The 21,466-nt window shown below is 41.7% G+C and overlaps 1 protein-coding gene across 8 annotated transcripts in view; it reads left to right on the top strand.

Moving 5' to 3' along the window:
- The window catches only part of MCF2L (MCF.2 cell line derived transforming sequence like), a 150,460-nt gene that overhangs the window by 14,243 nt on the left and 114,751 nt on the right, over positions 1-21,466 (top strand). Inside the window, exon 1 of one of the 8 annotated variants that reach the window (XM_021414994.1) lies at positions 13,121-13,214. The exons of 6 other annotated variants lie outside the window; for them this stretch is intronic. In XM_021414994.1, coding sequence (XP_021270669.1) covers positions 13,136-13,214 — 79 coding nt within the window. In that variant the 5' untranslated portion in view covers positions 13,121-13,135. Of the gene's footprint in view, positions 1-13,120; positions 13,215-21,466 lie in introns of those variants that run through there. One more of the 8 variants, XM_021414945.1, reaches the window with a different exon arrangement.

Here is a 21,466-nt window from a genome sequence, read left to right as displayed (position 1 = left end):
GGGGGGGGGGGAAGCATTTTAAGTTTTCCTTCAAACTTCATAAAACTCAACTGGGAAAGAGTTTAAGGAGTTTTTCTCAGTACTATATACAGCAATGGCTAATACTGATCCATTGCAATGTGGAATTATGTATTAGATATATTTATATTGTTATACTTCATTCTACTTTCTAAAGTTGATGCCTTCTTGGGTAGTGGCATTTTTATATTGTGTAGTGAGGTATGAAATTATTTTCTATCAATATTAAACCAGTAAAAACTAATACAATTTTCTTGGGTTTCTACACTTTAACGTTATGTAACTATACGTGCCTTGTTGTTTATGATTTATTTGAAATATATGGCCATTTTATTTAAAGATGAAGCAGCCATTTTTCATTTATTATGGAAATGGATAGCTTTTGCAATGCCTCTGAATGTAATGAAATGTTCTCTTTTGATTTACATCGTGCTTCACTTTTCAGGTATTCTCTGTGTGGGAAGAAGTATTAGATGCCTGCTGAAACTAAAGTAGGAGAGCTTTGTCAGTTCTGTTTAGACCCTGACTTAAGTACCTTTGTGCATTTGGTACCTTGTATGGCTCAAAGAAATTGGAAAAGTGCCTAAGCAGAAGCATGATTGAAATTCAGCGGGTGTTACGTGTCTAACCTGTTTAGGCATTCTGTAAATCCCATTTTGTTGCATCTGTAGACAGTGGATATCTTTGTAAATCTGCTTGATTATAATCCCCACAGAAGAAAAAATGAATTTTATAATAGAAACTGACTTATTCTTCTGAAAGGGTAACGCATGACCTTAGACAAGTCTTAGAGATGTGACTCCAATGTTATGAGGAGCAGTCATGTGGTGAGTTTAAAGTTCTTCCTGTGCTTCCATAACAGCAGGCAGTGTGCTGGGTTTGGCAAGTGCTCCTAAGGCTATGGAGTTAAAGTTGTGCATGTAAACACTAGGTCTTGCATGGGTGCAGTAGAAACCATCTAAGCTACTCACATGCTGTTTTAATCCCTCTCAGCACCACCTGCAAATGTTTATGTAAAAAGTAATGAGTTAGATTGATCAGCTGGCTTCCAGCTGGACCATTTGTCATGGAAATGAATTGCTTTGCCTCTTCCAGCAATACCCTGACGAGATTTGGTGTTCAGTTGTTGCCTCTGGCTCTGAGGAATTACTCAAGGCTGTTTGATGCAAATAATTAAATACATACACAGATTTGCTGGACTGAAATCAGTGCACAGTGTCCTAGTGTTTAAAAAGTCAAACTGGCTCTACAAAGGAGAGTGGCTTGATAACAGAAATATTGGAAAATGATGAGATAAACCATTTTTTTTCAAGTATATTTTTGCATTTTGTTGTGACTACTACAGGTGATTATGTACAAAAAGAAACATACGTAGAAACCTTCCTACTATTGAAAATATACAGATGTCACGGAGCTCCTTTTTTTCACTAATCCCTGGCACAAACTGTGGAGTAGATGCATGCTGATAAGATGGGGTTTCTTGGCTGTTGAAAATTAGGCTATTTTAGGGTTAAGCTATAATTGGTTAAATGGCCAGCTGTCAGTGGAAAACTTTTCCTTTAGCTAAAGATACAGTGTTTGTTTTAATTGCTAGAGACTAAAAAGAATTTATTTAATTTGGACATGCAATTTCAGTTACTCAGTGAACAGCTTTATTTTCTCAGCTCGGCTTATCAGATCTTTTAACCTATTTGTTGATTGTTAGGTTCATTAGAAAAACTGTGACTCTTCAAAATTATTTTCGGCACATAATTAGACTGTTGCCTATAGTCTTAAATTACTATCTAAAATAATTTTTGAACAGTTTAGTATATTTTCCACTGACAGTCGCAAAGCATCTTTTTGTATGGAGAGATGAAAATGGAATTGATATTGCATCTGGAGTTGGTCAATTTAAGCCCACTGCTGTCAGATTGGTGTGACCTCTTTTGCAGAAGCTTATCTGGGGAAATGTACTTTTGCTAATTACTGTGTATGCGGTAGCCTTGTTGCATGTGTGCCTTCCACACAAGCATCACCTTGGGGCAGAACAGCTACAGTGAAAATGAGGGATGGACTTTGTTTCCTTTTGGGAAAGCAGTAGCAGAAAATAAACTGGGATTAACTGCTGCCAAGGAGACCAGTCTAAAGGTGAAGCTTCCAGAGAAACTGCATCAGTATCATTTCTGCTAAGGGAGGTTCTTCTGGGAGGTTGGGAATGGTTCTTGAAAAGCTAGGCAGCCTTGCCAGCAGCTACAATTTCCAATAAGATGTGTGGGTACATGCATGAGGTTGTGTGTGTGCAGAGAATCTACTGGGAACCTTCATAGTGATATGAGGGGTTGCAAAAAAATCCAACTGGACCATGGCTAGTGGGCTTAGAAGCAAAACTGACTCTCTTAATGCAGACTGAAGACATCTCCCTCTAACAGTGTATGTACAGAGGAGAGTTGGTTGTGTTTTGTTTTGGTTTGGTTTGGTTTTTTTTCCCAGGAGAAGTCCTGGAATTTTCTTCATCCACATGGGCAGGGCTTGGAGTCAGAGGAGTAGAGAAAAAATTCTGCAGAACTGCCCCGTTACACATGTTGAAGAAGTCATTTTTCCTTTTTTTTCCTCCCTATAATTACTTATTTTGAGGAACACTTCTTGTTTTAGAACATATACTCCATCCTGGTGTTTTTCATAGAAATTTGCTGTTCCATTGGCCTAATTCCAGCTCTGAACGGCAATATGGTGTAATGTATGGTACACTTCCTTTCACAGAAGTTGGCTGTGCCTGCCCTTTTCAGTACTATGAAATATGTTTTCATAAGAAGGCTATAAATGGGATTCTAGTATCATAATGTGTGTGCAACTAGTCCTGGACTCAAAGTGATCAGGTTATTTTCCTGTTTTTTTTTCAACCTGGAGGGCTCCAGCAGGGAGCTTTTGCTCACTACTTCAGATGAGGATGCTGCTCAGCATAGCGCAGGAAAGAGCAGTACCAATGCTCACAGAACTTTGGTAGTATTCAGGCATTCAAGTTCAAGGAGATGACCCCCAGTCTCTTTGTAATTCCTGTGGCATTTTTTTCTGGTGAGGGTTGAGCTACGTTGTGTTGACATCTTTGAGTTTTCCCAGAGCTGCTGCCCCCTTGAGAAAGTTGGTGTGAGTTGTGTTCTTGAGCCTTCCGGGCTGCTACAAATGCCTGGTTGTGCACCTCAGTGAGCTTCTTAAGAGGCAGGACTTGCTCACTAGATCAGGGTGGGCAGCAGCAAAGTGAGACACATTCATGGAACATCCCAAATTGGAAGGGACCCATGGGAATCATCGAGTATAACTCCTGGCTCCATGCAGGAACACCCAGAGTTCAAACCCTATGTCAGTGAACACGGTTCAAACACTCCTTGAATTTCAGCAGGCTTGGTGCTGTGACCACTGCCCTCAGTAGAAATATAGATTGCTTTGTTTTTCATAAGGCCTCAAATCTTCTTGTGCTCCTCTTAGGGAATTTAGACACCTAGCTCAAACAAGTGGATGCCATTACAGAAGGCAAAAATCCATGGGTGTCTTTGTTCTTAGCTTTGAATAGGTTCGCATGTGATCATGATATTTTCAAGAACTTTTGTTTGGTGTGAGGTCTGATCTGGCTGGTTATTAGTTACTGCTGCTTGCTTTATTTTTTTAAATCAGCAAAATTGTTTAATGAATAGGAAAAACTGATTTAAAGAGAGAAAAAGGGGTAAAATAAACGTCTTCACTACACGAACCTGAAGGTTGTTTGCATAGTTCTGCTGGCAAAATTCCCATCAATGGTTCTGTTAGCCCAGCATATCTAATATTCCTCAAAGATGTAATAAAAATTTCTGGTCTCCAGATGGCAACGATAAGTCACTGCTATTTTTATCCATCTTTTTATTGGCTTTGTTTTCTTTTCGGAAGGGTAATTATAGATGAAATTCATGTGTGAATCTTTAGCTCTTTTCAGCTCAGGTTATGCAAAAGTGTGAAAAAGTATGTAGAGATAGATGCTGTAAGTATTTTCTGCTTCTGAGCCTGGCTCTTTAATCTCTTTAAATAAATTGTATCTTGCCCCTTCATGTCCAGTAGATGTTGCTGTTGAATCACCAACACTGAAAGAGGAGGTATGGTAAACATTCTAGTATTTTATGCAGACAAAGGAGGTCTAAATTTACAAAAGATGCAATGTCTGTAGTTTTGGTGTTTTTTTTTTTCATTTATATATCAGCTTTGGAACTTTCTACGTAAATGACAAGTAAGAGATGTATGTAGCAGTGAGTTATAGTTTTAATGTCCTGTGCAGTGAAAGTGATTTTCTAGCCTGCATCTCTATTACGGTTTTACTTAATATTTATATTTTATACTCTCATCCTAAGAAGCCTAAATCTTGTTGGACACAGTGATATCTCTATAGCGTGATACAGTTTTGCAAATCTATTCCACATGGTTAGAATAAGCACTCCTGCAGCCTGTTTGGGTTAGTGTTGTTCCTTTGAAGCGTGGGGTATTGCCAGGTTGCTGGAGCACCTTTTAGGTTGAAAACCTATGACATGGGGTGTTCTTTGCTTGCTCTTCCTGAGGGAGATGAAACAGGGGGAGCTGATCACTTTGGGAGATTAAAAGAGGATAAAAAGATTTAAAGGTAGCGCATTTCCTTTGGTAACACCTGTTCAGTAAGATTATGTGTGGAGGAAAAAAAGAAACCGAACACATTAATTCTGGTCTTCTAACAGAGGCTGAAGAATAGTTTGATTTTGAATAGAATAAATGTGTGAATAAAATACTGAATAAACAAGTAATCACGCTGTTGATTTTTCTTTTGCAATTATGTGGGAAAACATCTGCAGCTATTGGTTTCCTTGGAAACAAATTCACTGCAAAAGCAAAATGCACTGCACTGAGTCTGTCAATTTTACTGCATTTGAGAAGAGTTTTATATGCGCACTTGGACATTACTACTACATTTGTTTCTCAAATGCTGTGTCATGTATGCTGTTCTTACTTAAAACACATAATCAAAGAAGATGTGCTGCATGCATTGGATTTTGGACAGAACAGTGAGAAAGGTTGGTATTTACAGAAGTACACAAGGACAGTGTGTATATATTCTACAGCATCTGGTTTTCTGCATGCTTATTTTTAAAGTCGAACTTTTTAAGCTCAATGCTATTGTTTGCAAATTGTTGCAATCTTGGCTGGATTTTGGTGATTAGTGAGCTGCTGAAAATAATTGCTTTTGCCTCATGATACAATTTTGGCAGGACATTGGCTTTATTTGTATTTTATTTAATAAATTCAATGTGGGGTACTTGTATGTGTTCTCTCAGAAGAGTATTTTTGTTCTGGCTGTGACGGGAGTATGATTTCATGTACTGTGTTAGGATATTTCGGTGCTGTGTATGATGAGCTTCAGCAGTTCAAGCCAAGAACAAATCTGTGCAACAGCGTGGTTTGTGTAATTATATCAGGAAGAATTTAAAACTTTTATCTGCACTACTGTATTTTGTGAAAGAGAAGTTATGTTGGACAAGCACTAAAGAATTGTTTTTACAGGTATCTTTAACGTAGCTTTATGTGAGTAACCGAGTCACAGGTATGTGAGACAGCAGTCACATCTGTGACTGTTTTCTGTTAGAAAAATGGTTTTCCAAAGATGCTGGAAAAATAACATACTGTAGTAAGAAATCTGTGCTGTACGGAAGAAAAATTTTAACCCATGTTGACAAAATGTTGTCTGTAGCTTGGCAAATATTACAGAGACATCTGGCAGAGATTCCATATCTAAAATAGTCTCTAAGATGTCCCATAAAATCATTTTTCTCTCTAAAAGAAGGCAGCTGCCCACCTAAAATTATACATAAACTTAGGCGTTATGTCCTTTGTGTTTAGGAGTTTACTCATTTGTATTCATCAGTCTGTTTCTGAGACCTTACTGTGTTTTCTGCCTCCCCCAGATAACGTTGCCTGTCATGGCTGAGGTATATCTTTTTAAAGAAATCTCTCAAGAAACGGCTTGAAGTATTCATGGATTTTTCTTTTATTATTATTCGCTTTGGGTGCTCTAAGTTACTAATCTTACAGTAGAATTGTTGGTGTGCTCTCTATACAAAGGAAGTCTTCTGGAGGACCAGGGAGGTGTAGGGAGCATGTAGGTGCACTGTCTTTTCCATGAGAAACTAGTCTTTAGTTTTAAATGCAAAGGGTGGGAGGACAGGCAGGGAAAGTATGGAAGAATTATTTTTACGTCATCTTTTACTCATGATCTGTCTTGCAAATCCTGTGCTTCACCTCCTTGTTGACATTTAAAAAGCTAGAAAAGGACTACAAAAATATTTATTCTGCTGTAAAACAAGCAGCTCAGTTCCTTGATCAGCACACTGCCTAATCCCATGAAAGCAGGAAAATCAAAGTTGAGCCATATAGTAACTACTACTGCTTTTTCAAAGCTTTTTGTCTGTGCTCTCTTCCCATACTCTTGCTAATTACCAGGTGTTCCACCCAGTCTGCTGCATGTGCCAGCAAAGAGAAATTGGGTATTTAGAGACATGAATTAAGATAACTGTTTTCACAGGTAATGTTGTATAATGCAAAGGTCTTGAATAGTTAAACAATATCTGACTTCTGTATTTGATAACATCATTGTAAGCATTATTTGATAGGGTGTTTTTTTTTTCATGCATTTCTTTTATTTTTACCCAGTGGAGCATTGCCATTGAAGTTACTTGTTGATTTTTACCTTTGTAAAAGGTAATCCTAATAATGGCAGATCCAACTGTATTAATGACCCAGGATACCAAGGTGACTATTTTGTTAATGGGTGTTTGTTTCTTTAAGGGGTCAGTCAAGGTCTTGAAGGGAGTAAATGGTTCTTAGGGTGATGCTAATGCAGAACCGTCTCTAAGGAGCAAAAATAACTTTTTTCCTTTTGTACATATTAGCGCTTTCCAGTGAATGCTGTCTGGCATCCTCAAGCTTCCTCTATATGCTGCCCTTTGCAATCACAGCTTTTAAATAATTCAATTATACAGTAATTCCTTCTTTCCTTGAAATCTCTTCCAGGCCTAATGTTCTGACAGTAATTGCGTTTAAGCACTGTGTGTTATGACAAATATATGACTGTGTTCAATGAAATAGCATGAGATGCTTTCTCGTGTGTCTGACAGCCTTGTGTATTTTTCTTTTACTTCCTCAGAAGTTTTTGTGTACTTCTAATTTTTTTTAGTCATATATACATTTTTTTATGTTATTGTAAGTACCAACTGATCGGAATTGGATCAAAGCTAGCACTATAGATCAGATTGGCATATCTGAGTTCTACGAGTTTGTCTTAGTATGCATTCAGCTGTTGGTGTTTGAGGAAACTAATTCTACACTTAAACCTTGATGTAGTATCTAGATCTGACGAGTAAACACAGGTGGCTGAATTGCACTAGAAGTGCATGACATGACTGCACTGAGCCTTTGCTGAGGCTCTGTGTTGGTGAACTGAAAAGTGAAGGAGCAAGTCATTTTTATCATATTGAAACAGATCTGCTAAGAAATCTGGCAGCAAAACTGTGCAGAAAGAAAACCTGAAGAACTTGAGAAATGGTAAGCGAAGGACCTGAAATTTTCTGCTGACGTTTGGGCCTGAGATCAGCTAGGCCACTCACAAGCTGGACTTTCCCGTGTCCTGGGTGCCTTTCCTGCCTAGTGTGCTACTGGCTTTTCTGATAAAGGGAAGAGCTTTCTGTGACTCCAAAGCTCCAGTGAATGCTACATTTTTAAACCTGTGAGAGTGGGGAAAAGGTAGACTAAGTTTTGGATACATCCCATTACTAAAGGAAGTTTAGAATTAAAGTTGACATCCTTCTACTCTGTCCTTTCTCTCTGATGCAACTTGTCAGCCTGTTCCTCTAGGGAAAGCACTTCAAATTTATTCTGTGCAATCAAATTGAATGGTCCTGGAAATATCCTACTTTTTTTCTTCTGAATACTTTTTACATTACTGACAGTATGTGAAATTAACAATTATAAGTGACAGCTTAATATCACATCTCATTACAGTCATTTGCTGAGAACATTTAAAATTAGCCCTGACTCTTGAATGGCAGAGCTAATAAACTTGTATGTGCATGGCCAGTTCTTTTGAAATAGTGATTTTACAAAGTAGGGCATGTAGTAAAAATTGGATTTTCTTAAGACTCCAAATCTGAACACACACACGAAAAAAGGATTTGGAGGATTTTTAACCTCAACATATTTGAGCTTTAAAAAATACTGGGCAGATTTTCTTCAGGAGAAATTAATTTTGTGGCTCCTCACCATGTATTTACTTGGGAAAGAAAACCAGCATGAGGGGAGAGTGTTTTCTGGGTTGATTACATAGAATCATAGAATCACCAAAGTTGGAAAAGACCTCCAAGATCATCCAGTCCAACCATCCACCTACCACCAATTTCCCCACTATACCATGTTCCTTAGTACCGCATTTGAACATTTCTTGAACACCTCCAGGGACAATGGCTTCACCTCCTCCCTGGGCGTCCTGTTCCAGCACCTGACCACTCTTCTGCAGAATAAATTTTTCTTAATATCCAGTCTGATTCTCTCCTACACAACTTGAGGCCACTCCCTCTAGTCCTGTCACTAGTTACGTAAGAAAGGAGGCTGACCCCAACCTCGCCACAACCTCCTTTTTGGTAGTTGTAGAGAGTGGTAAGGTCTCCCCTGAGCCTCCTCTTCTCCAGACTGAACAATCCCAGTTCCTTCAGCCGCTCCTTATAAGGCCTGTGCTCCAGACTCTTCACAGCTTCTTGCCCTTCTCTGAACACATTCCAGGGCCTCAATGTCTTTCTTGTAGTGAGAGGCCCAAAGTGAACACAAAGTGAGACCTCACCAGAGCTGAGTACAGGGAAACAATCACCTCCCTGCTCTTGTTGGCAACAGTATTTCTGATACAAGCCAGGATGCCATTGGCCATCTTGGCCACCTGGGCATACTGCTGGCTCATGTTCAGCCGAGCTTCAAACAGCACCCCAGGGTCCATTTCCTCTACACAGTTTTCCAGCCACTCTGCCCCAAGCCTGTAGTGTTGCCTGGGGCTGTTGTGGCCAAAGTGCAGGACCCGGCACTTGGTCTTGTTGAACCTCATCCCATTGGCTTCAGCCCAGAAATCCAGCCTGTCCAGACCTCTCTGCAGGGCCTCGCTACCCCCAGGCAGATCGACACTTCCTGCCAGCTTGGTGTCATCTGCAAACTTACTGAGGGTGCACTCAATGCCCTCATCCAGGTCATCAATAAAGATATTGAAGAGGACAGGCCACAGCACTGACAAATGGGGAACACCACTCGTGAGCAGTCACCAGTTGCATTTAACTCCCTTCACCACCACTCCCTGGGCCTGATCCTCCAGACAGTTCTTTACCCAGCAAACAGTGCACCTGTCCAAGCCACAGGCTGCCAGCTTCTCCACGAGAATACTGTGATCCAACACTGAGGCAGATAGAGGTTCAGCAAATGAATACATTAGTAAACAAGGCATAATTTTGGTGGAGTACCGTTATTAAAAGCTCCTACAAATCTGAAGGGTTCATTATCCCATGTTCTTGTATGAACCTTGCCCACACTCTAGCTTTGTATGAATGCAGGAGGATCACGTTTTTAAGAAGAGAAAGCTTTCAGTTTTTTTCCTTCCTGTCTGTATTTTTAGAGCAATGACTTACACAATGCAAAGTCCTCTGTATTCCTTCAGACTGTGAATCTAGGAACAATTTTGTCCCTGTGGAAGAATGAGGTGTTGCCAGAAACTGAATACTGCCATCTCTGCTTATGAATCCCAGTTTCAAATCCCAGATGCTTTACATAATAAAGCCAACTGGGCTGATTACCAAGAGAACTCAGTCATTCAGAAAAATAAAAGGAAAATTTCCTTTGCTTCATGGAGGAAGAAATGGTGCCAAAAGGAGGCTGAAATGTTAAAAATGCATTTTCTACTTGGATCTCTCATATCCACTGTCCTGTTTCCTCTTCTGCTTCCTTCTATTTAAGGCAAGTGTTCAGTGTTGTTCTGGTACACTGGGTGCATGTGGCAGTTCTTTGTAGGACCTGTGAGGATCTGAGCCGGGAAAGTGGGTCTCGTCCTACCCTGCCCTGGTCCAGCTTAGGTAAGTCTGTCTACATCTGCACTGCTTTAGGTGGATGCCTGTCGCTTCAATGCTTCCACATTCTGCGCTGTTCCATGACACACAGTGTTGGGCCTATGCAGGAAAAAGCATGGCTGGTTTGCCAATCTGATGCTGACCACATTATATTGCCAGAAAGCAGTAAAGGATGTGAGGCAGGGGATTTACCTGGGTGGGCATAACTACCTCTGTGCTCTGCCTGTTTCCTTTGCAAGTGGTGGGACAGGGCATATGCAAAGTGTTGGAGAGAACCAGAAGTGTTTTAATTTCTTGTAGTTGCACTTTATATTCTGCAGACAGCATTCCTTTCACTGTAGCTGCTATTAAGCTCTTGGGGAAACTAAGCTCCTATGGGTTAAAATGGAAGTCCACTTGTAGATTAGTAGTATAAAAGAAGTATAAAAATTAGGAAACAGAGTTGCTTTGGGTGATTAGTTTTCTGTGGGTGGGGGGGCATTACAGTTGGAATAAAGAAGGGATTTCTGCAGGAGCTTCAGCTATTCAGTGTATTCATAACTAAGTCGGGAATGGAAATGGAACACACAAAGACAAAATTTGCTAACGTAAGAAGTTCTTCAGTATAGTCAAATTCAACGGTGAGTGCAAAAAGGGAGAAAATCAATTTGTGATGCTCAGTTACCAAGCAGTACAGTGGCTGAAATTAACTGTTTGTCCAAAGTCATACACTTGAAAAAAGCCAACAGTATTCCTGAGTTAGCTGTCACCCTCAGCAGGAGATCTGGGCTCAGTGTGGGCAGTTCCCTGCAAACAGCGGCAGCTCAGTCAGCACTCAGTGTTGGTCAGAAAGGCAAAGAGCACATTGCAAGGGAAACAGAGAACAACATCTTTATGGCACCATATAATCTGTGCTGTGCCAGCTTCTTGAGTCCCATGTCTTGTTTTGTGCACTTTCTTTCACTAGAACTAGGGTATGCAAACGTGTGTCAAAGACAGCTAGAAGTATGGAATTGCTTTTGTGCAAATAGGAACTAATTAGTGCAGGAAATTTTCTGTCTGGAAAACAGACAATTGGAAGGGACATAATATCACCTACACTGGAGGTCTGAATAGTCATGAATGGCTTGGGAAAGTGAATAGCAAGTGTTTATTTCCTGTGGTGTTTTTTTTTTTTTTTTCCACTGCTTCATAAAAGGCAAACTGGGGCACCCAGAAAAATTCCAGGAAGGTGATTTGAACAAAAGCAGTTTTTCATGCTGAATGTTGTTGCATTTTGGAATTCATTGATGAGTGATAAAATGGAGATCAAAATGAGGGTCAGCCTCTTCTCTCAGGTAACAGCAATAGGATGAGAGGAAATGGCCTCAAGTTGCACTGAGGAGGTTCAGGTTGGATATTAGGAAAAACTTCTCAGAAAAAGTGATGAGGCACTGGCACAGGCTGCCCAGGGAGGGGGTGGAGTCACCATCTCTGGAGGTGTTCAAGAAACATTTGGAAGTTACTATTGAAAGTTATGGACAAATCATTGTACATATCCATACATGTTCCCAGAAAGGACTGCTGTTTTTTGCCTGCTGTGTGCAATGTGTAGAAAAGAAGCTTTATCCCAAGTAACACAGCAAAGTCCTTTTAAGTATACGGGATGTCAGGAAAAGGTTCTACACCAGGGGGTGGTTGGGCCCTGGAACAGGCTCCCCACGGCGGTGGTCGGCCCCAGTCTGCCGAGTTCAAGGAGCATTTGGACAATAGTCTCAGACATATAGTCTGATTTTGGGGTGGTCCTTTGTGGAGCTAGGAGTTGGACTTGATCATCCTTATGGGTCCCTTCCAATTTGAGATATTCTGTGATTCTATAACCTTTCTCATTTATTTAAAGGCTAAAATATAAGAGGACATAGCAAAAACCAATAGTTTGAGTACAGTACTGAGAAAACTGCAGCTGAACATCAAGAAAAAGGTGACAGCAATGAGATTTATTAGGCATTGAGATAACCTTGATAAAGGGAAGCATTAAAAGCCTCATGATTTGAAAGGTGTCAAATAGCCTTCGTAAAAGCAGTGAAAACCCATCACAAGGAGTGGTACTGGCTCTCAAACTTCCAGATATTCTGTATCCCTGAAAGTTCTTTTTATCCCTAAAGCACAGCACAGAGAGCCAGGGGAGGTGTATTGGCTGACAGGCTTGCCTACCCTGGCTAGCTGGCGTAGCAGCTCTTTGGTATATGCCCTACACACCTCATATGGGATACTTCACGTATCCAGAAGCTAAAACCCAAAAGCTTTAAGTACTTAAGGTTCTAATACTCCTTCCTGGTGCACAGTTCTGGAGGCTGCTGTGTTTCAGCATTTAAGCAGCCCAGCTCCTTCAAATAGTCTAAAAGATGGTTGGGACAAATTCAGCATTTGAAGGAAATTTTGAGTCCTCTGCCCTCAGAAACGAACCCTTCAAACAGAGCGTGAAAGCACAGGCAAGCAAAAGTGGAACGGCTTTGACATTGTCAGTGAGGAGGAATTTCACTCCACAGCTATTTAGCCTGCAGCAAGCTGACAAGAAGGTAGCAAGAGGCAGAATGCTCACGTAAGGACGAGGCCAGGGCTTCACGCAATTCACCGCCGCTCGCTGGTTCCTAAACGTGCTGTCGACACAGCACAGTCCTTCCCCACGCTCGCAGCAGGCTGGCAGCGAGCGTGCAAGCAAGCTGCTCAGCAGTGCCTCGCGTTAATTGTGGCGTCTGAGTGCTCCGCTGCGGGCAAACCCCTGCCCAGAGGAGGAGAGAGAAATCCCAAGTGGTTCTGCTGGATTCATTGGGCACGGCTCCGGCTTCCAGCAGCACCCGCCTCGCACAGGAGAGAGTGCAGGCTCCCACCTTCACCCAGGGAGAGCACTGGGGAGTCATTGAAATGCAGGGCTGCGAAGCACTGCTGTAGTGCTGCCTGCTTTTTTTTTTTTCTCTCCTTCTCCTTTCTTGGACCAGAGGGAACATGTTTGCCGTGGATTCTTTTTGTTTCATCAGAGAATGAGACGCTGGCTGCAAACTGAAGAAATGGCCCTAGAAGAATTGATGCAAAGATTAAATGCGGTTTCCCAGTGCACTGGTAGGAGGAGCTGCTGCTCTTAAATAATATGTTGCCTTGATGCTGTTAGTGATTTTATAGGATTTACAGAAAATCCTGCGTGCATGTTCACATTAATAGGAAAGAAAATGTTTTGTCACAGGGTTAAACTTCTGTTTGTATTGGCACTAATTAGCATTTCTAGCGCTTGGCTATTCACGAGGCTCAGTCCTCTGGAATACTTTCAGTCACTGCTCTCCCAGTCAGATACTCTCAATGGCTCTCGATTCCTTTTTTATCTGACTCAGCTGGAGCTAAGAAGCAGGGGGGGACTACAGATTTGCCTAGCAAAAGGAGTCTAACAGGAAGCAGTGGAAAGCCCAGCTAACTGCGAGGCACTGCAACCAGTATTTCAGGTGGATCTAAACTGCTCTTTCATGAGAGTGAAGAGTTGAGTACGTTAATCATAGTCAGTTTAGGGTTTCATCTGAATGGATTAAAAATTGCAACAGAATTGCTAAAAGTGCTTTTAGTATTGTAAAAAGATTATGATGATTTCTGAGGGATTTTCTCAAAAAATGTGAATGCTTTTATGTTCAAAACTAGAAGCGAGCAGCAGTGCGCAGTAAGGTGACCTGTGAAGACATCTGGGAGCATTGTCCTGGCTGTTGCTTTTGCAGAATTGTAAACATATTTCAGGATAAAAAGTTACCTGGAAAGAGAAGAGATCTGGGTTCTGCCTCCTTTGAAACTGCTTCTTTTGCCCTTTTTTCTTAGGCTGCTGGCAGATGTTGGAAGCCTTGCATATCTCCTTGTCATCTGAGGCAAACTGACAGTTTGCTGATACAGAGCATTTAGGGCATTTTTCCCTGCAGTATCAAAACTTGGAATTTTTGTTCTCATTTCCTTGAACCTTTGTTTACTAAGGGGGAATTTCTCAGTAATATCCATATGTTACAAGGAGATAATTAGCAAGATGGCTGATGCTGTAGCCCACTGAGCAGGTGGAATAAATGGGAAATGTGGAATGGACAGGTTAGCTGCATTGGTGTCCCTGGGTAGAGGAAGCAGGTTTTTTGCCTTCTTAATAACATTTCTGGGGGGCGAAGCAAAACTTGATCTGATGAAAACGAACATTAAATTACAAGTTACAGTCGCCATACATTCTATTTTCTTTTTCTTTATTAGATGTTTGGATATTTGTTTTATTGCCTGTATTGATTTTCTGAGTCTGTAAGTAAAAAGAAAGCCTGTCTGATATTTCCTGGAGCAAACTGTCATTTGCAGTTCATTTTAATAATTCAAGCTGTGTTTTTTCGTTCCTTTAGCATTGTTGCTGTAGTTTTTCAGCTGCAGATGCTCACAAGGTATTCCATCTCTGGGCAGTGATACACAGCCCCACTGCCGCACTGTGCAGACCTACGTGCACCGTGACCTTCATGTGAGCCACCAGCGCTATTGAATGCTATTTTCACGCTTGCCGGCAGGCTCTGACTGTGTGCTGATCTTTAGCTTGCTAAGCTTGCATATTTTCAAAAAAAAAAACAACCTTTTTTTTTTCCTTTTTTTTGCTTCCAGTTTCATGATCATGTGGGTTAGCTGGTTTCTATCCTACTTCTTTCTCCCTCTCTCTAATCCCCGCATGGGGATTCCCTAGCAAAGGCACTTCTCATCTCTTTTCTACAGAAAGTGGTTTTATTTATAGATCTGTTTCATTATAGGTTTGTTTCATATATTTTTAGCTTTTTCAATTTGCGTCTCTATTTCTTTGTTTGATTTGGTCTGGTTTTGTTCTTGTTCCTCTAGGGTTCCTTAGACTGTTTCTCTGGAGCTCTCTCATTTTCTTGCACTCCACTCTGTCCTTGGGTTAAATTGCTTGCTCTCTGGCTTCACCACTGTCTTTCTGTTGACTCAGAAGCCCTTTGTAAGCAGTTAGATTTCCTTCACAGCCCATGATCACGTGCAGGTTTTTTTCCAAGCCTGTTTTTCACTAGCTGCAGGCTCACAAGCAATTGTAATGCAAAGGTTCCCCTAGTGCCCCATAGCTCTCTGAGTCACCTTCAGGCCTCAAGGGATAGAATCATACAATATATGATAGAATCATATATAGAATCATAGCATCACCAAGGTTGGAAAAGACTTCCAAAATCGTCTAGTCCAACTGTCCACTTCAAAAAAGGATTTTCTCCTTTTTTGGAATGGAGGACAATACACTTCTTTCTCGGAGCAGTACCCTCAGCAGGAAGGCTCAGGTTCATCTCAGGTAGCTTTAGACATCTGAGGCACATAAGACAGAAGAGGAATTCCCCTGAAGCCCAGGCTTGGTGACAGGAGGCAAGTCATTCTGAGGTGCGTGTATCTGGCCCTTGACTGCGGGTGGCCTGGTGCAGCTCAGCTCCTAATCCAGCACCTCCTGAATGCCTCCAGTTAGGTATGGAAAGTCTAGGATGTAGCCCATGATCTTCTGCTGTTTTCTCATTTTTTCCACACCAGCCTCTCTACTTCTGGCTCCTTGTCCCCTGGGAAGCCCCATGTGTCCATCTGTATCTGACACAGCCTTTTCAGGCTTCTAGTCCAACATGGTCACACCAGCACTTTCCACAGGAATCCTCGTGCTCCTTCAGCTCTGCCTAAACTGATGTAGTTGCCCTCCCAGACTGTGGTATTGCTTCTTGGCCTCTCACAGGATCCCACGAGTGCCCTTCTCAGCAATATCTGATGAAACATTTCTCAGATTTTCTGATTATTTCTCAGCTTTCACCTTCACTTTATCCCCAAAAATTTCGCAGATACTCTTATAATCTGCTTCTGGCCAAATTTAGCTGTTAAGATCATGTTTCCTGCTCTTTAGTTGTCCATGCTCATCACATTCTTTCTCTGAATCCTTTTGCTGAACAATTCAAAATAACCTTGTGCCCATCCCTCTTCAAGCAGCAAATAAGGTGCTCCCATGGCATCTTCCTTGTTTTTCCCACATCTGATTCTCAGTCTTTCCAGTCACTTCCCTTCTAGCAAGTGGCTTTTTGGTCTTAGATGACCAGACTATTGCTTTCTCTGTTTTCCTGTCATTCCTTAAGACAGAAGGGATTTAAAGAAATTATCTGTTCCTACCTAAGATGGGTAGGGGCTTTTTTTGTTCTGTTTTTTTGTTTGTTTGTTTTTACATTAGAATTTTTATTTTCAGGCAAGACTATTGAGAGAGATATATATTTTTTAAATAATTTCTCTTCATTAGCCATAGTTCTTTCTTGTGCATTAACTGTACAACTGTGTGAGGTGGGTTTTCTGCTGAGGGCTTGGACTAATGGAGAAACTGCATTAAGGCCCGAGCTCTTTCTGCTGCTGCTCACATTTGTATCATCTCTGAGTTTGGAAGCTTTGCAGTGATAGTGGCGTCCAGTTCACACCAACAGACTGCATAGATCTGGAAGTCCCAGTCTTAAGCTTATGGTAGCCCCAAGAATGGTTTCTTCCCACCTTGGAAAGATGCCATTGTCACAGCTACCATCTGTTTCCTCTCCTGGAACAAAATCTGTGCGCTCTGCAAAAAGAAGAAACATCTGCAAATCAAGGAAGATAAACGTGTATAATTTCTTAGGAAAAATGTATGCAGCGCTGCTATTTAAGTACAGGTAGCACTGCTGAGACATTTCATCTTCAGTCAGTTTCCAGTAGCTCCAATTCTGTCATATTCACATTTTGGGCCAAAACTTTACATTTTCCTGGCCATGTCTTCTTTTGAGTATCAAAGGCAGGCTTGCCTGTCTTGAAAAATTAGGAAGAGGTGGAGGAAGAGATGGACCAAGATGCCAGCTTACTAAATGAAAAAGTGCCTAACTTCACTGGAAAGAGTTAGCTTGTGCAAGGAGCCACTGAGACATCCTCAGACCTGGTGCATACTAATGTGAGCACTTCTGCGTACACCTACATTGCATCTGTTTCTTACTATATTCTAAATCAAAAACTTGGAGTAGCTCGTCAGAGGATCTGCCATTCAGCCAGGAAAGCCTTGCCAGGACTAATGTGCTTTGTGATATTAGAGAAGAAAAAGCCTGTTACTTGGATGAGTTTTTATGACCCTAGTGACTCAGAGTGTCTTCTTGGCACAGTGGCTTGGCACAGCTGCCTTCACGCATGCAACATAAAAGAGCCAAGCTGAAGGATTACCTCATGCATATCAAATAACAAGAAATTTCTGTAGTAAAGGATCAACACAGCACACAGAAGAGGTGCATCGCCTAACACAGGCTGCGCTGTTTTCAAGGCGTTGTTTGTCTTAAGCTGATGTATTGAGCAAAGCCTGAAAGAGAAGGTGTTTGGGTCAGTCACCCTTTGCCTTAGTGAAGAACATTGAGTGAGCTACGTAAGAAGCTTGTGGTTTTGCAGTTTCTGCATCAGATCGACAGCTTCTTAAGATTTTTAGGTATCTGAAACTGGGCACTTCAGCTGGAAGTTTCAGCCTGCTGTTCTGTAAAGTCTGGCAAAGCTGCTTTAGTTTTGTTTCATTGCTTCTTTTGTCTTGTGCTATTAACTATCAGCCAGATATTCCTTCATTTCAGACAGGAGTGTGATCTTGGATGTTTTTACAGGCATTAAGTACTTCTACGCCTCTCTGTAACATTCCAGCTATCCATGCTGCATAGCTCAAGCCTGGCATGAGCTATCTTCCTCACAGCCCACAGAAATGTAGATACTGAGGTGCAGGCAAACTGCCTGGTCATCCAGCCTGCAACATTGCCTTTGACAGCAGCATGGGTGCTGCCAGCTCAAGCCTCACTGGAGACAGCACATAAGCACATGGTCCTGGGCACAGGCAGAGTCAGAATCATCTGTGTCTTGGAGCTGACTTACTGCACAGCCTGGGCAATTTCAAGCAATGGATCCCCTCACTTGCAGCGGTCTTGCATATTAGTTATATCCTTGATATGTCTCTGATGGCCTTTTTGTGGCTGTTAGATTTTTATTCTAATGCTCTGAATTTCTTGGTGGCCATTGGAAAGCGAGTTGTGGTGTAGCAGGAGCACGAGGTGGCTGTTGTCCATCCCACATGATGCCCTGGAACCATGGGGATTTCAGCACGAGGAGTCCAGCATTACCATACAGAAATGCTGAACTTTGTCACACAGAAGACTTCTGGCTGGGAGTTTCAGCATGAGAAGAAGCTGACATGGAGAAGCCTCGTGATACCCATCTGCAGACATTTGTGTCTTTACATGAACATGTATATTCAAGCATGGGAGAAACTGGTGTGAAGGGGTCTCAGGCAATTAAATTGCTCTGGAGACACAGTGGAAGACAGCATGTTGTTCAAATTGTGACAATTAAATTGCTCTGGAGACACAGTGGAAGACAGCATGTTGTTCAAATTGTGACAAGCTGGTAAAACACAGTGCAGGAGTGTGCTGGTTGGTTTTGAGGACATAGGTGTGCCATGCTCTCCAGCAGCAGCCTGACTTCTGAAAATTGATTATCTGGGCAAATGGGTATTTGAGGGATTAAGAACAGCCATGCTGTGCAGCACTTTGTCTCCTGCCATCCAAGCTGTGACTTCAGGGGCACAAGCTCCGTCCCCGTTCATATACTGGGGGCACTTGCTAAACACCGGTCTTACTAAAAGTCTTCCAGCCCTTGAAACATATTTAGCAGATGGAAAATGTGCACCTGGAAGTGACTGTCCTGGCTCTTTTGTAGTTCTCAATTCTTGCTGAGCCGGAAATATGTCTTCTTTTCTTCCAACTCCTGCCTCTAACCAAGTGAATTTAAAAGGAAGGCAATTTTACATATAAAAGACTGGGATAATTGATGGAAAGAGAAAATCACAAGCATGCACATAGCTGATCTTAAAAACAAATCTTCAGGCTACAACCTTTGTTATTATAAACATTCAGTGGTAAATTAGACCCTCTCTTTAAACAGTCCTGTGTCTGGCTTCTGGGCTGGACGCTGTGCTTTGCTTTGGTCATATTTTGTCCTGGGCCGCTGGTTGTCGCTCCGTCCCACCTGTGTGGCTTACTCTGTCAGTCCAGGCTGCCTCGTGTCACATGCCTGTGCTTTAACAGCTGCTTTTCCAGTCCAGCCTTGAATCAGGTTTTAGCCAATGCCATACACTAAATGAAGCAGCGTGTTGTGTGACTCATTTGTTTATTTTCTCAGAATTGACCTTGCATGCATTATTGCAGGCACAATGCCTCGTGTAGCAGCTTGCATTGGAAAGGCGATGTCAGCGATCCCTAAGGCTCTATGTGGTGCTGCACTGTGTATCAGTAACTGAATTGATGAATACCTGTTTCCATTATCTCAGTATTTTCAATTTCCATATTTACTGCAGTGAAGAATGTGACAGTCATTTGGTGAATTCATCCGGAGAAAGGAAAACTAGGATCTTGTTTGTCAGAGCTCCTGCCTGCCTCTGAGAAGAGCCTAGGCTTGACCAGACGTTTTCTGTGGGTCAGGGCAAAATTTACCCCTTTTATTTCTTCTCACTACCGTGTATCGTGTACTTCTCTCTCTGGACACCAGGTAATTCTACTGAGTTGTATTTCCAGCTTCTAGTCATGTCTGTGACTTGGTTGTTGTTGCTCAATTGCCATAGCAATGGAAGCTTGAAACTTTTTTTCTTACCATTTGACAGTTTTGACACAAATTTTATTTGCACGTTGTGTGTATTTCTAAAGACAAGGCACACTTATACAAAATGTATATAAAATTCTTGTAAAAATACTTCAGAACAAAATAAAAGCTCACATATGAGCATTCAATGAAACACACAAAGAAAAAATACACTTGTGTTTGGGGGATAGATTTTCCTAGCTTTGCTTGAGGAGGATGGGAGAGCGGAAGAATTTAAGAGAATGAGAAAGGAGGAAGATAGATTAAGGAAGCAAAACAGGTGTGTTTGGTTGTGCAGCTAGGATGAAAATAGGTGGCATAAAAAGATTTTCTGGATGTCTCACTCATAGTCATTTAGTAGGGCATGAAGCTGGGGGCCCCTTACTACAGTGTGTCTGGAACACAATAGCTTTATGTTTAATAGTTATGATGGAATATGACCTACATACACAGAATCACAAGAGTGATGAAAATTCATCATTGGTATTTAATTCATGCTTGAGAGGATGCCAGGCTCTAATTATGAGACAGTTCCAGTCTGCTCAGTACCCAGACATTTGCTGTGACCCTAGCACAGCTGGTTTTGTCGGGGACAGACACAGTCAGAAATTCCCTTTCTGAGCTCTTTACAAAGACTACTGGAGCTGCAAGTGACCTGAGGGATACGCTTTGGAGCTCTAATATTAGAGATCCGAAGGCAGAGAAAGGCAAAGAGCATCTGAGAGCACTGGAGAGAGCAAAAGGAAGGCACTGAAGTTTGTAGCAGTTGAAATGGTGTTGGCAGCTTGTAGAAAAAATTGGTCATTTCCATATCTGCCAAATCACTTGTGAAGTAATTTAGGAAGGTAAGAGAAAATATAAACCAATAGATAGCATTCTGAGCTTTCTAACTGCATACATTCTTAATTTTCCTCTGCTGAGCCTTTTCAGCGTTTCTCACCCCCAGCTTATGAATACCCAGATTGCTTTGAGAGTACACGGCTCAGGGTGGGAGAGGATTATTAATAGAAACAGCTTCACTCTGTTGTTGTATGAAGACAGAAGATGAATTATTTTAGTGTGGCAGGTGGAGGTGGTTTTTTTCGGTTGTTTACATTTTGAACATCTACCAGGGAATTAAAAAAGCCTATTAAAAACTATGTGGCACAGAGGCTGCTATACATTTCATATCATAGAATCACAGAATCACCAAGGTTGGAAAAGACCTACAAGATCATCCAGTCCAAGTATCCACCTATCACCAATAGCTCTTGCTAAACCATGTCCCTCAACACAACATCTAAAAGTTCCTTGAACACCTCCAGGGTCGGTGACTCCACCACCTCCCTGGGCAGCCCATTCCAGCACCTGACCACTCTTTCAGAAAAGTAGTATTTCCTAACATGCAGCCTGAATCACCCCTGGTGCAACCTGAGGCCATTCTCTGTCATCCCATCACTAGTCACATGAGAGAAGAGGCCAACCCCCAGCTCAGTACAACCTCCCTTCAGGTAGTTATAGAGAGTGATAAGGTCACTCTTGAGCCTCCTCTTCTCCAGACTGAACAATCCCAGCTCCCTCAGCCGCTCCTCATAAGGTTTCTGCTCCATACCCCTCACCAGCTTCACTGCCATTCTCTGAACACACTCCAGGGCCTCAATGTCTTTCTTGCAGTGAGAGGTCCAAAACTGAACACAGTACTCGAG

The sequence above is a fragment of the Numida meleagris genome, chromosome 1 (assembly GCF_002078875.1).
Source record: "Numida meleagris isolate 19003 breed g44 Domestic line chromosome 1, NumMel1.0, whole genome shotgun sequence".
NCBI classification, from domain to species: domain Eukaryota; kingdom Metazoa; phylum Chordata; class Aves; order Galliformes; family Numididae; genus Numida; species Numida meleagris.
Note: the sequence above shows the minus strand (reverse complement) of the source record. Positions and strands in the feature narration are given on the sequence as shown.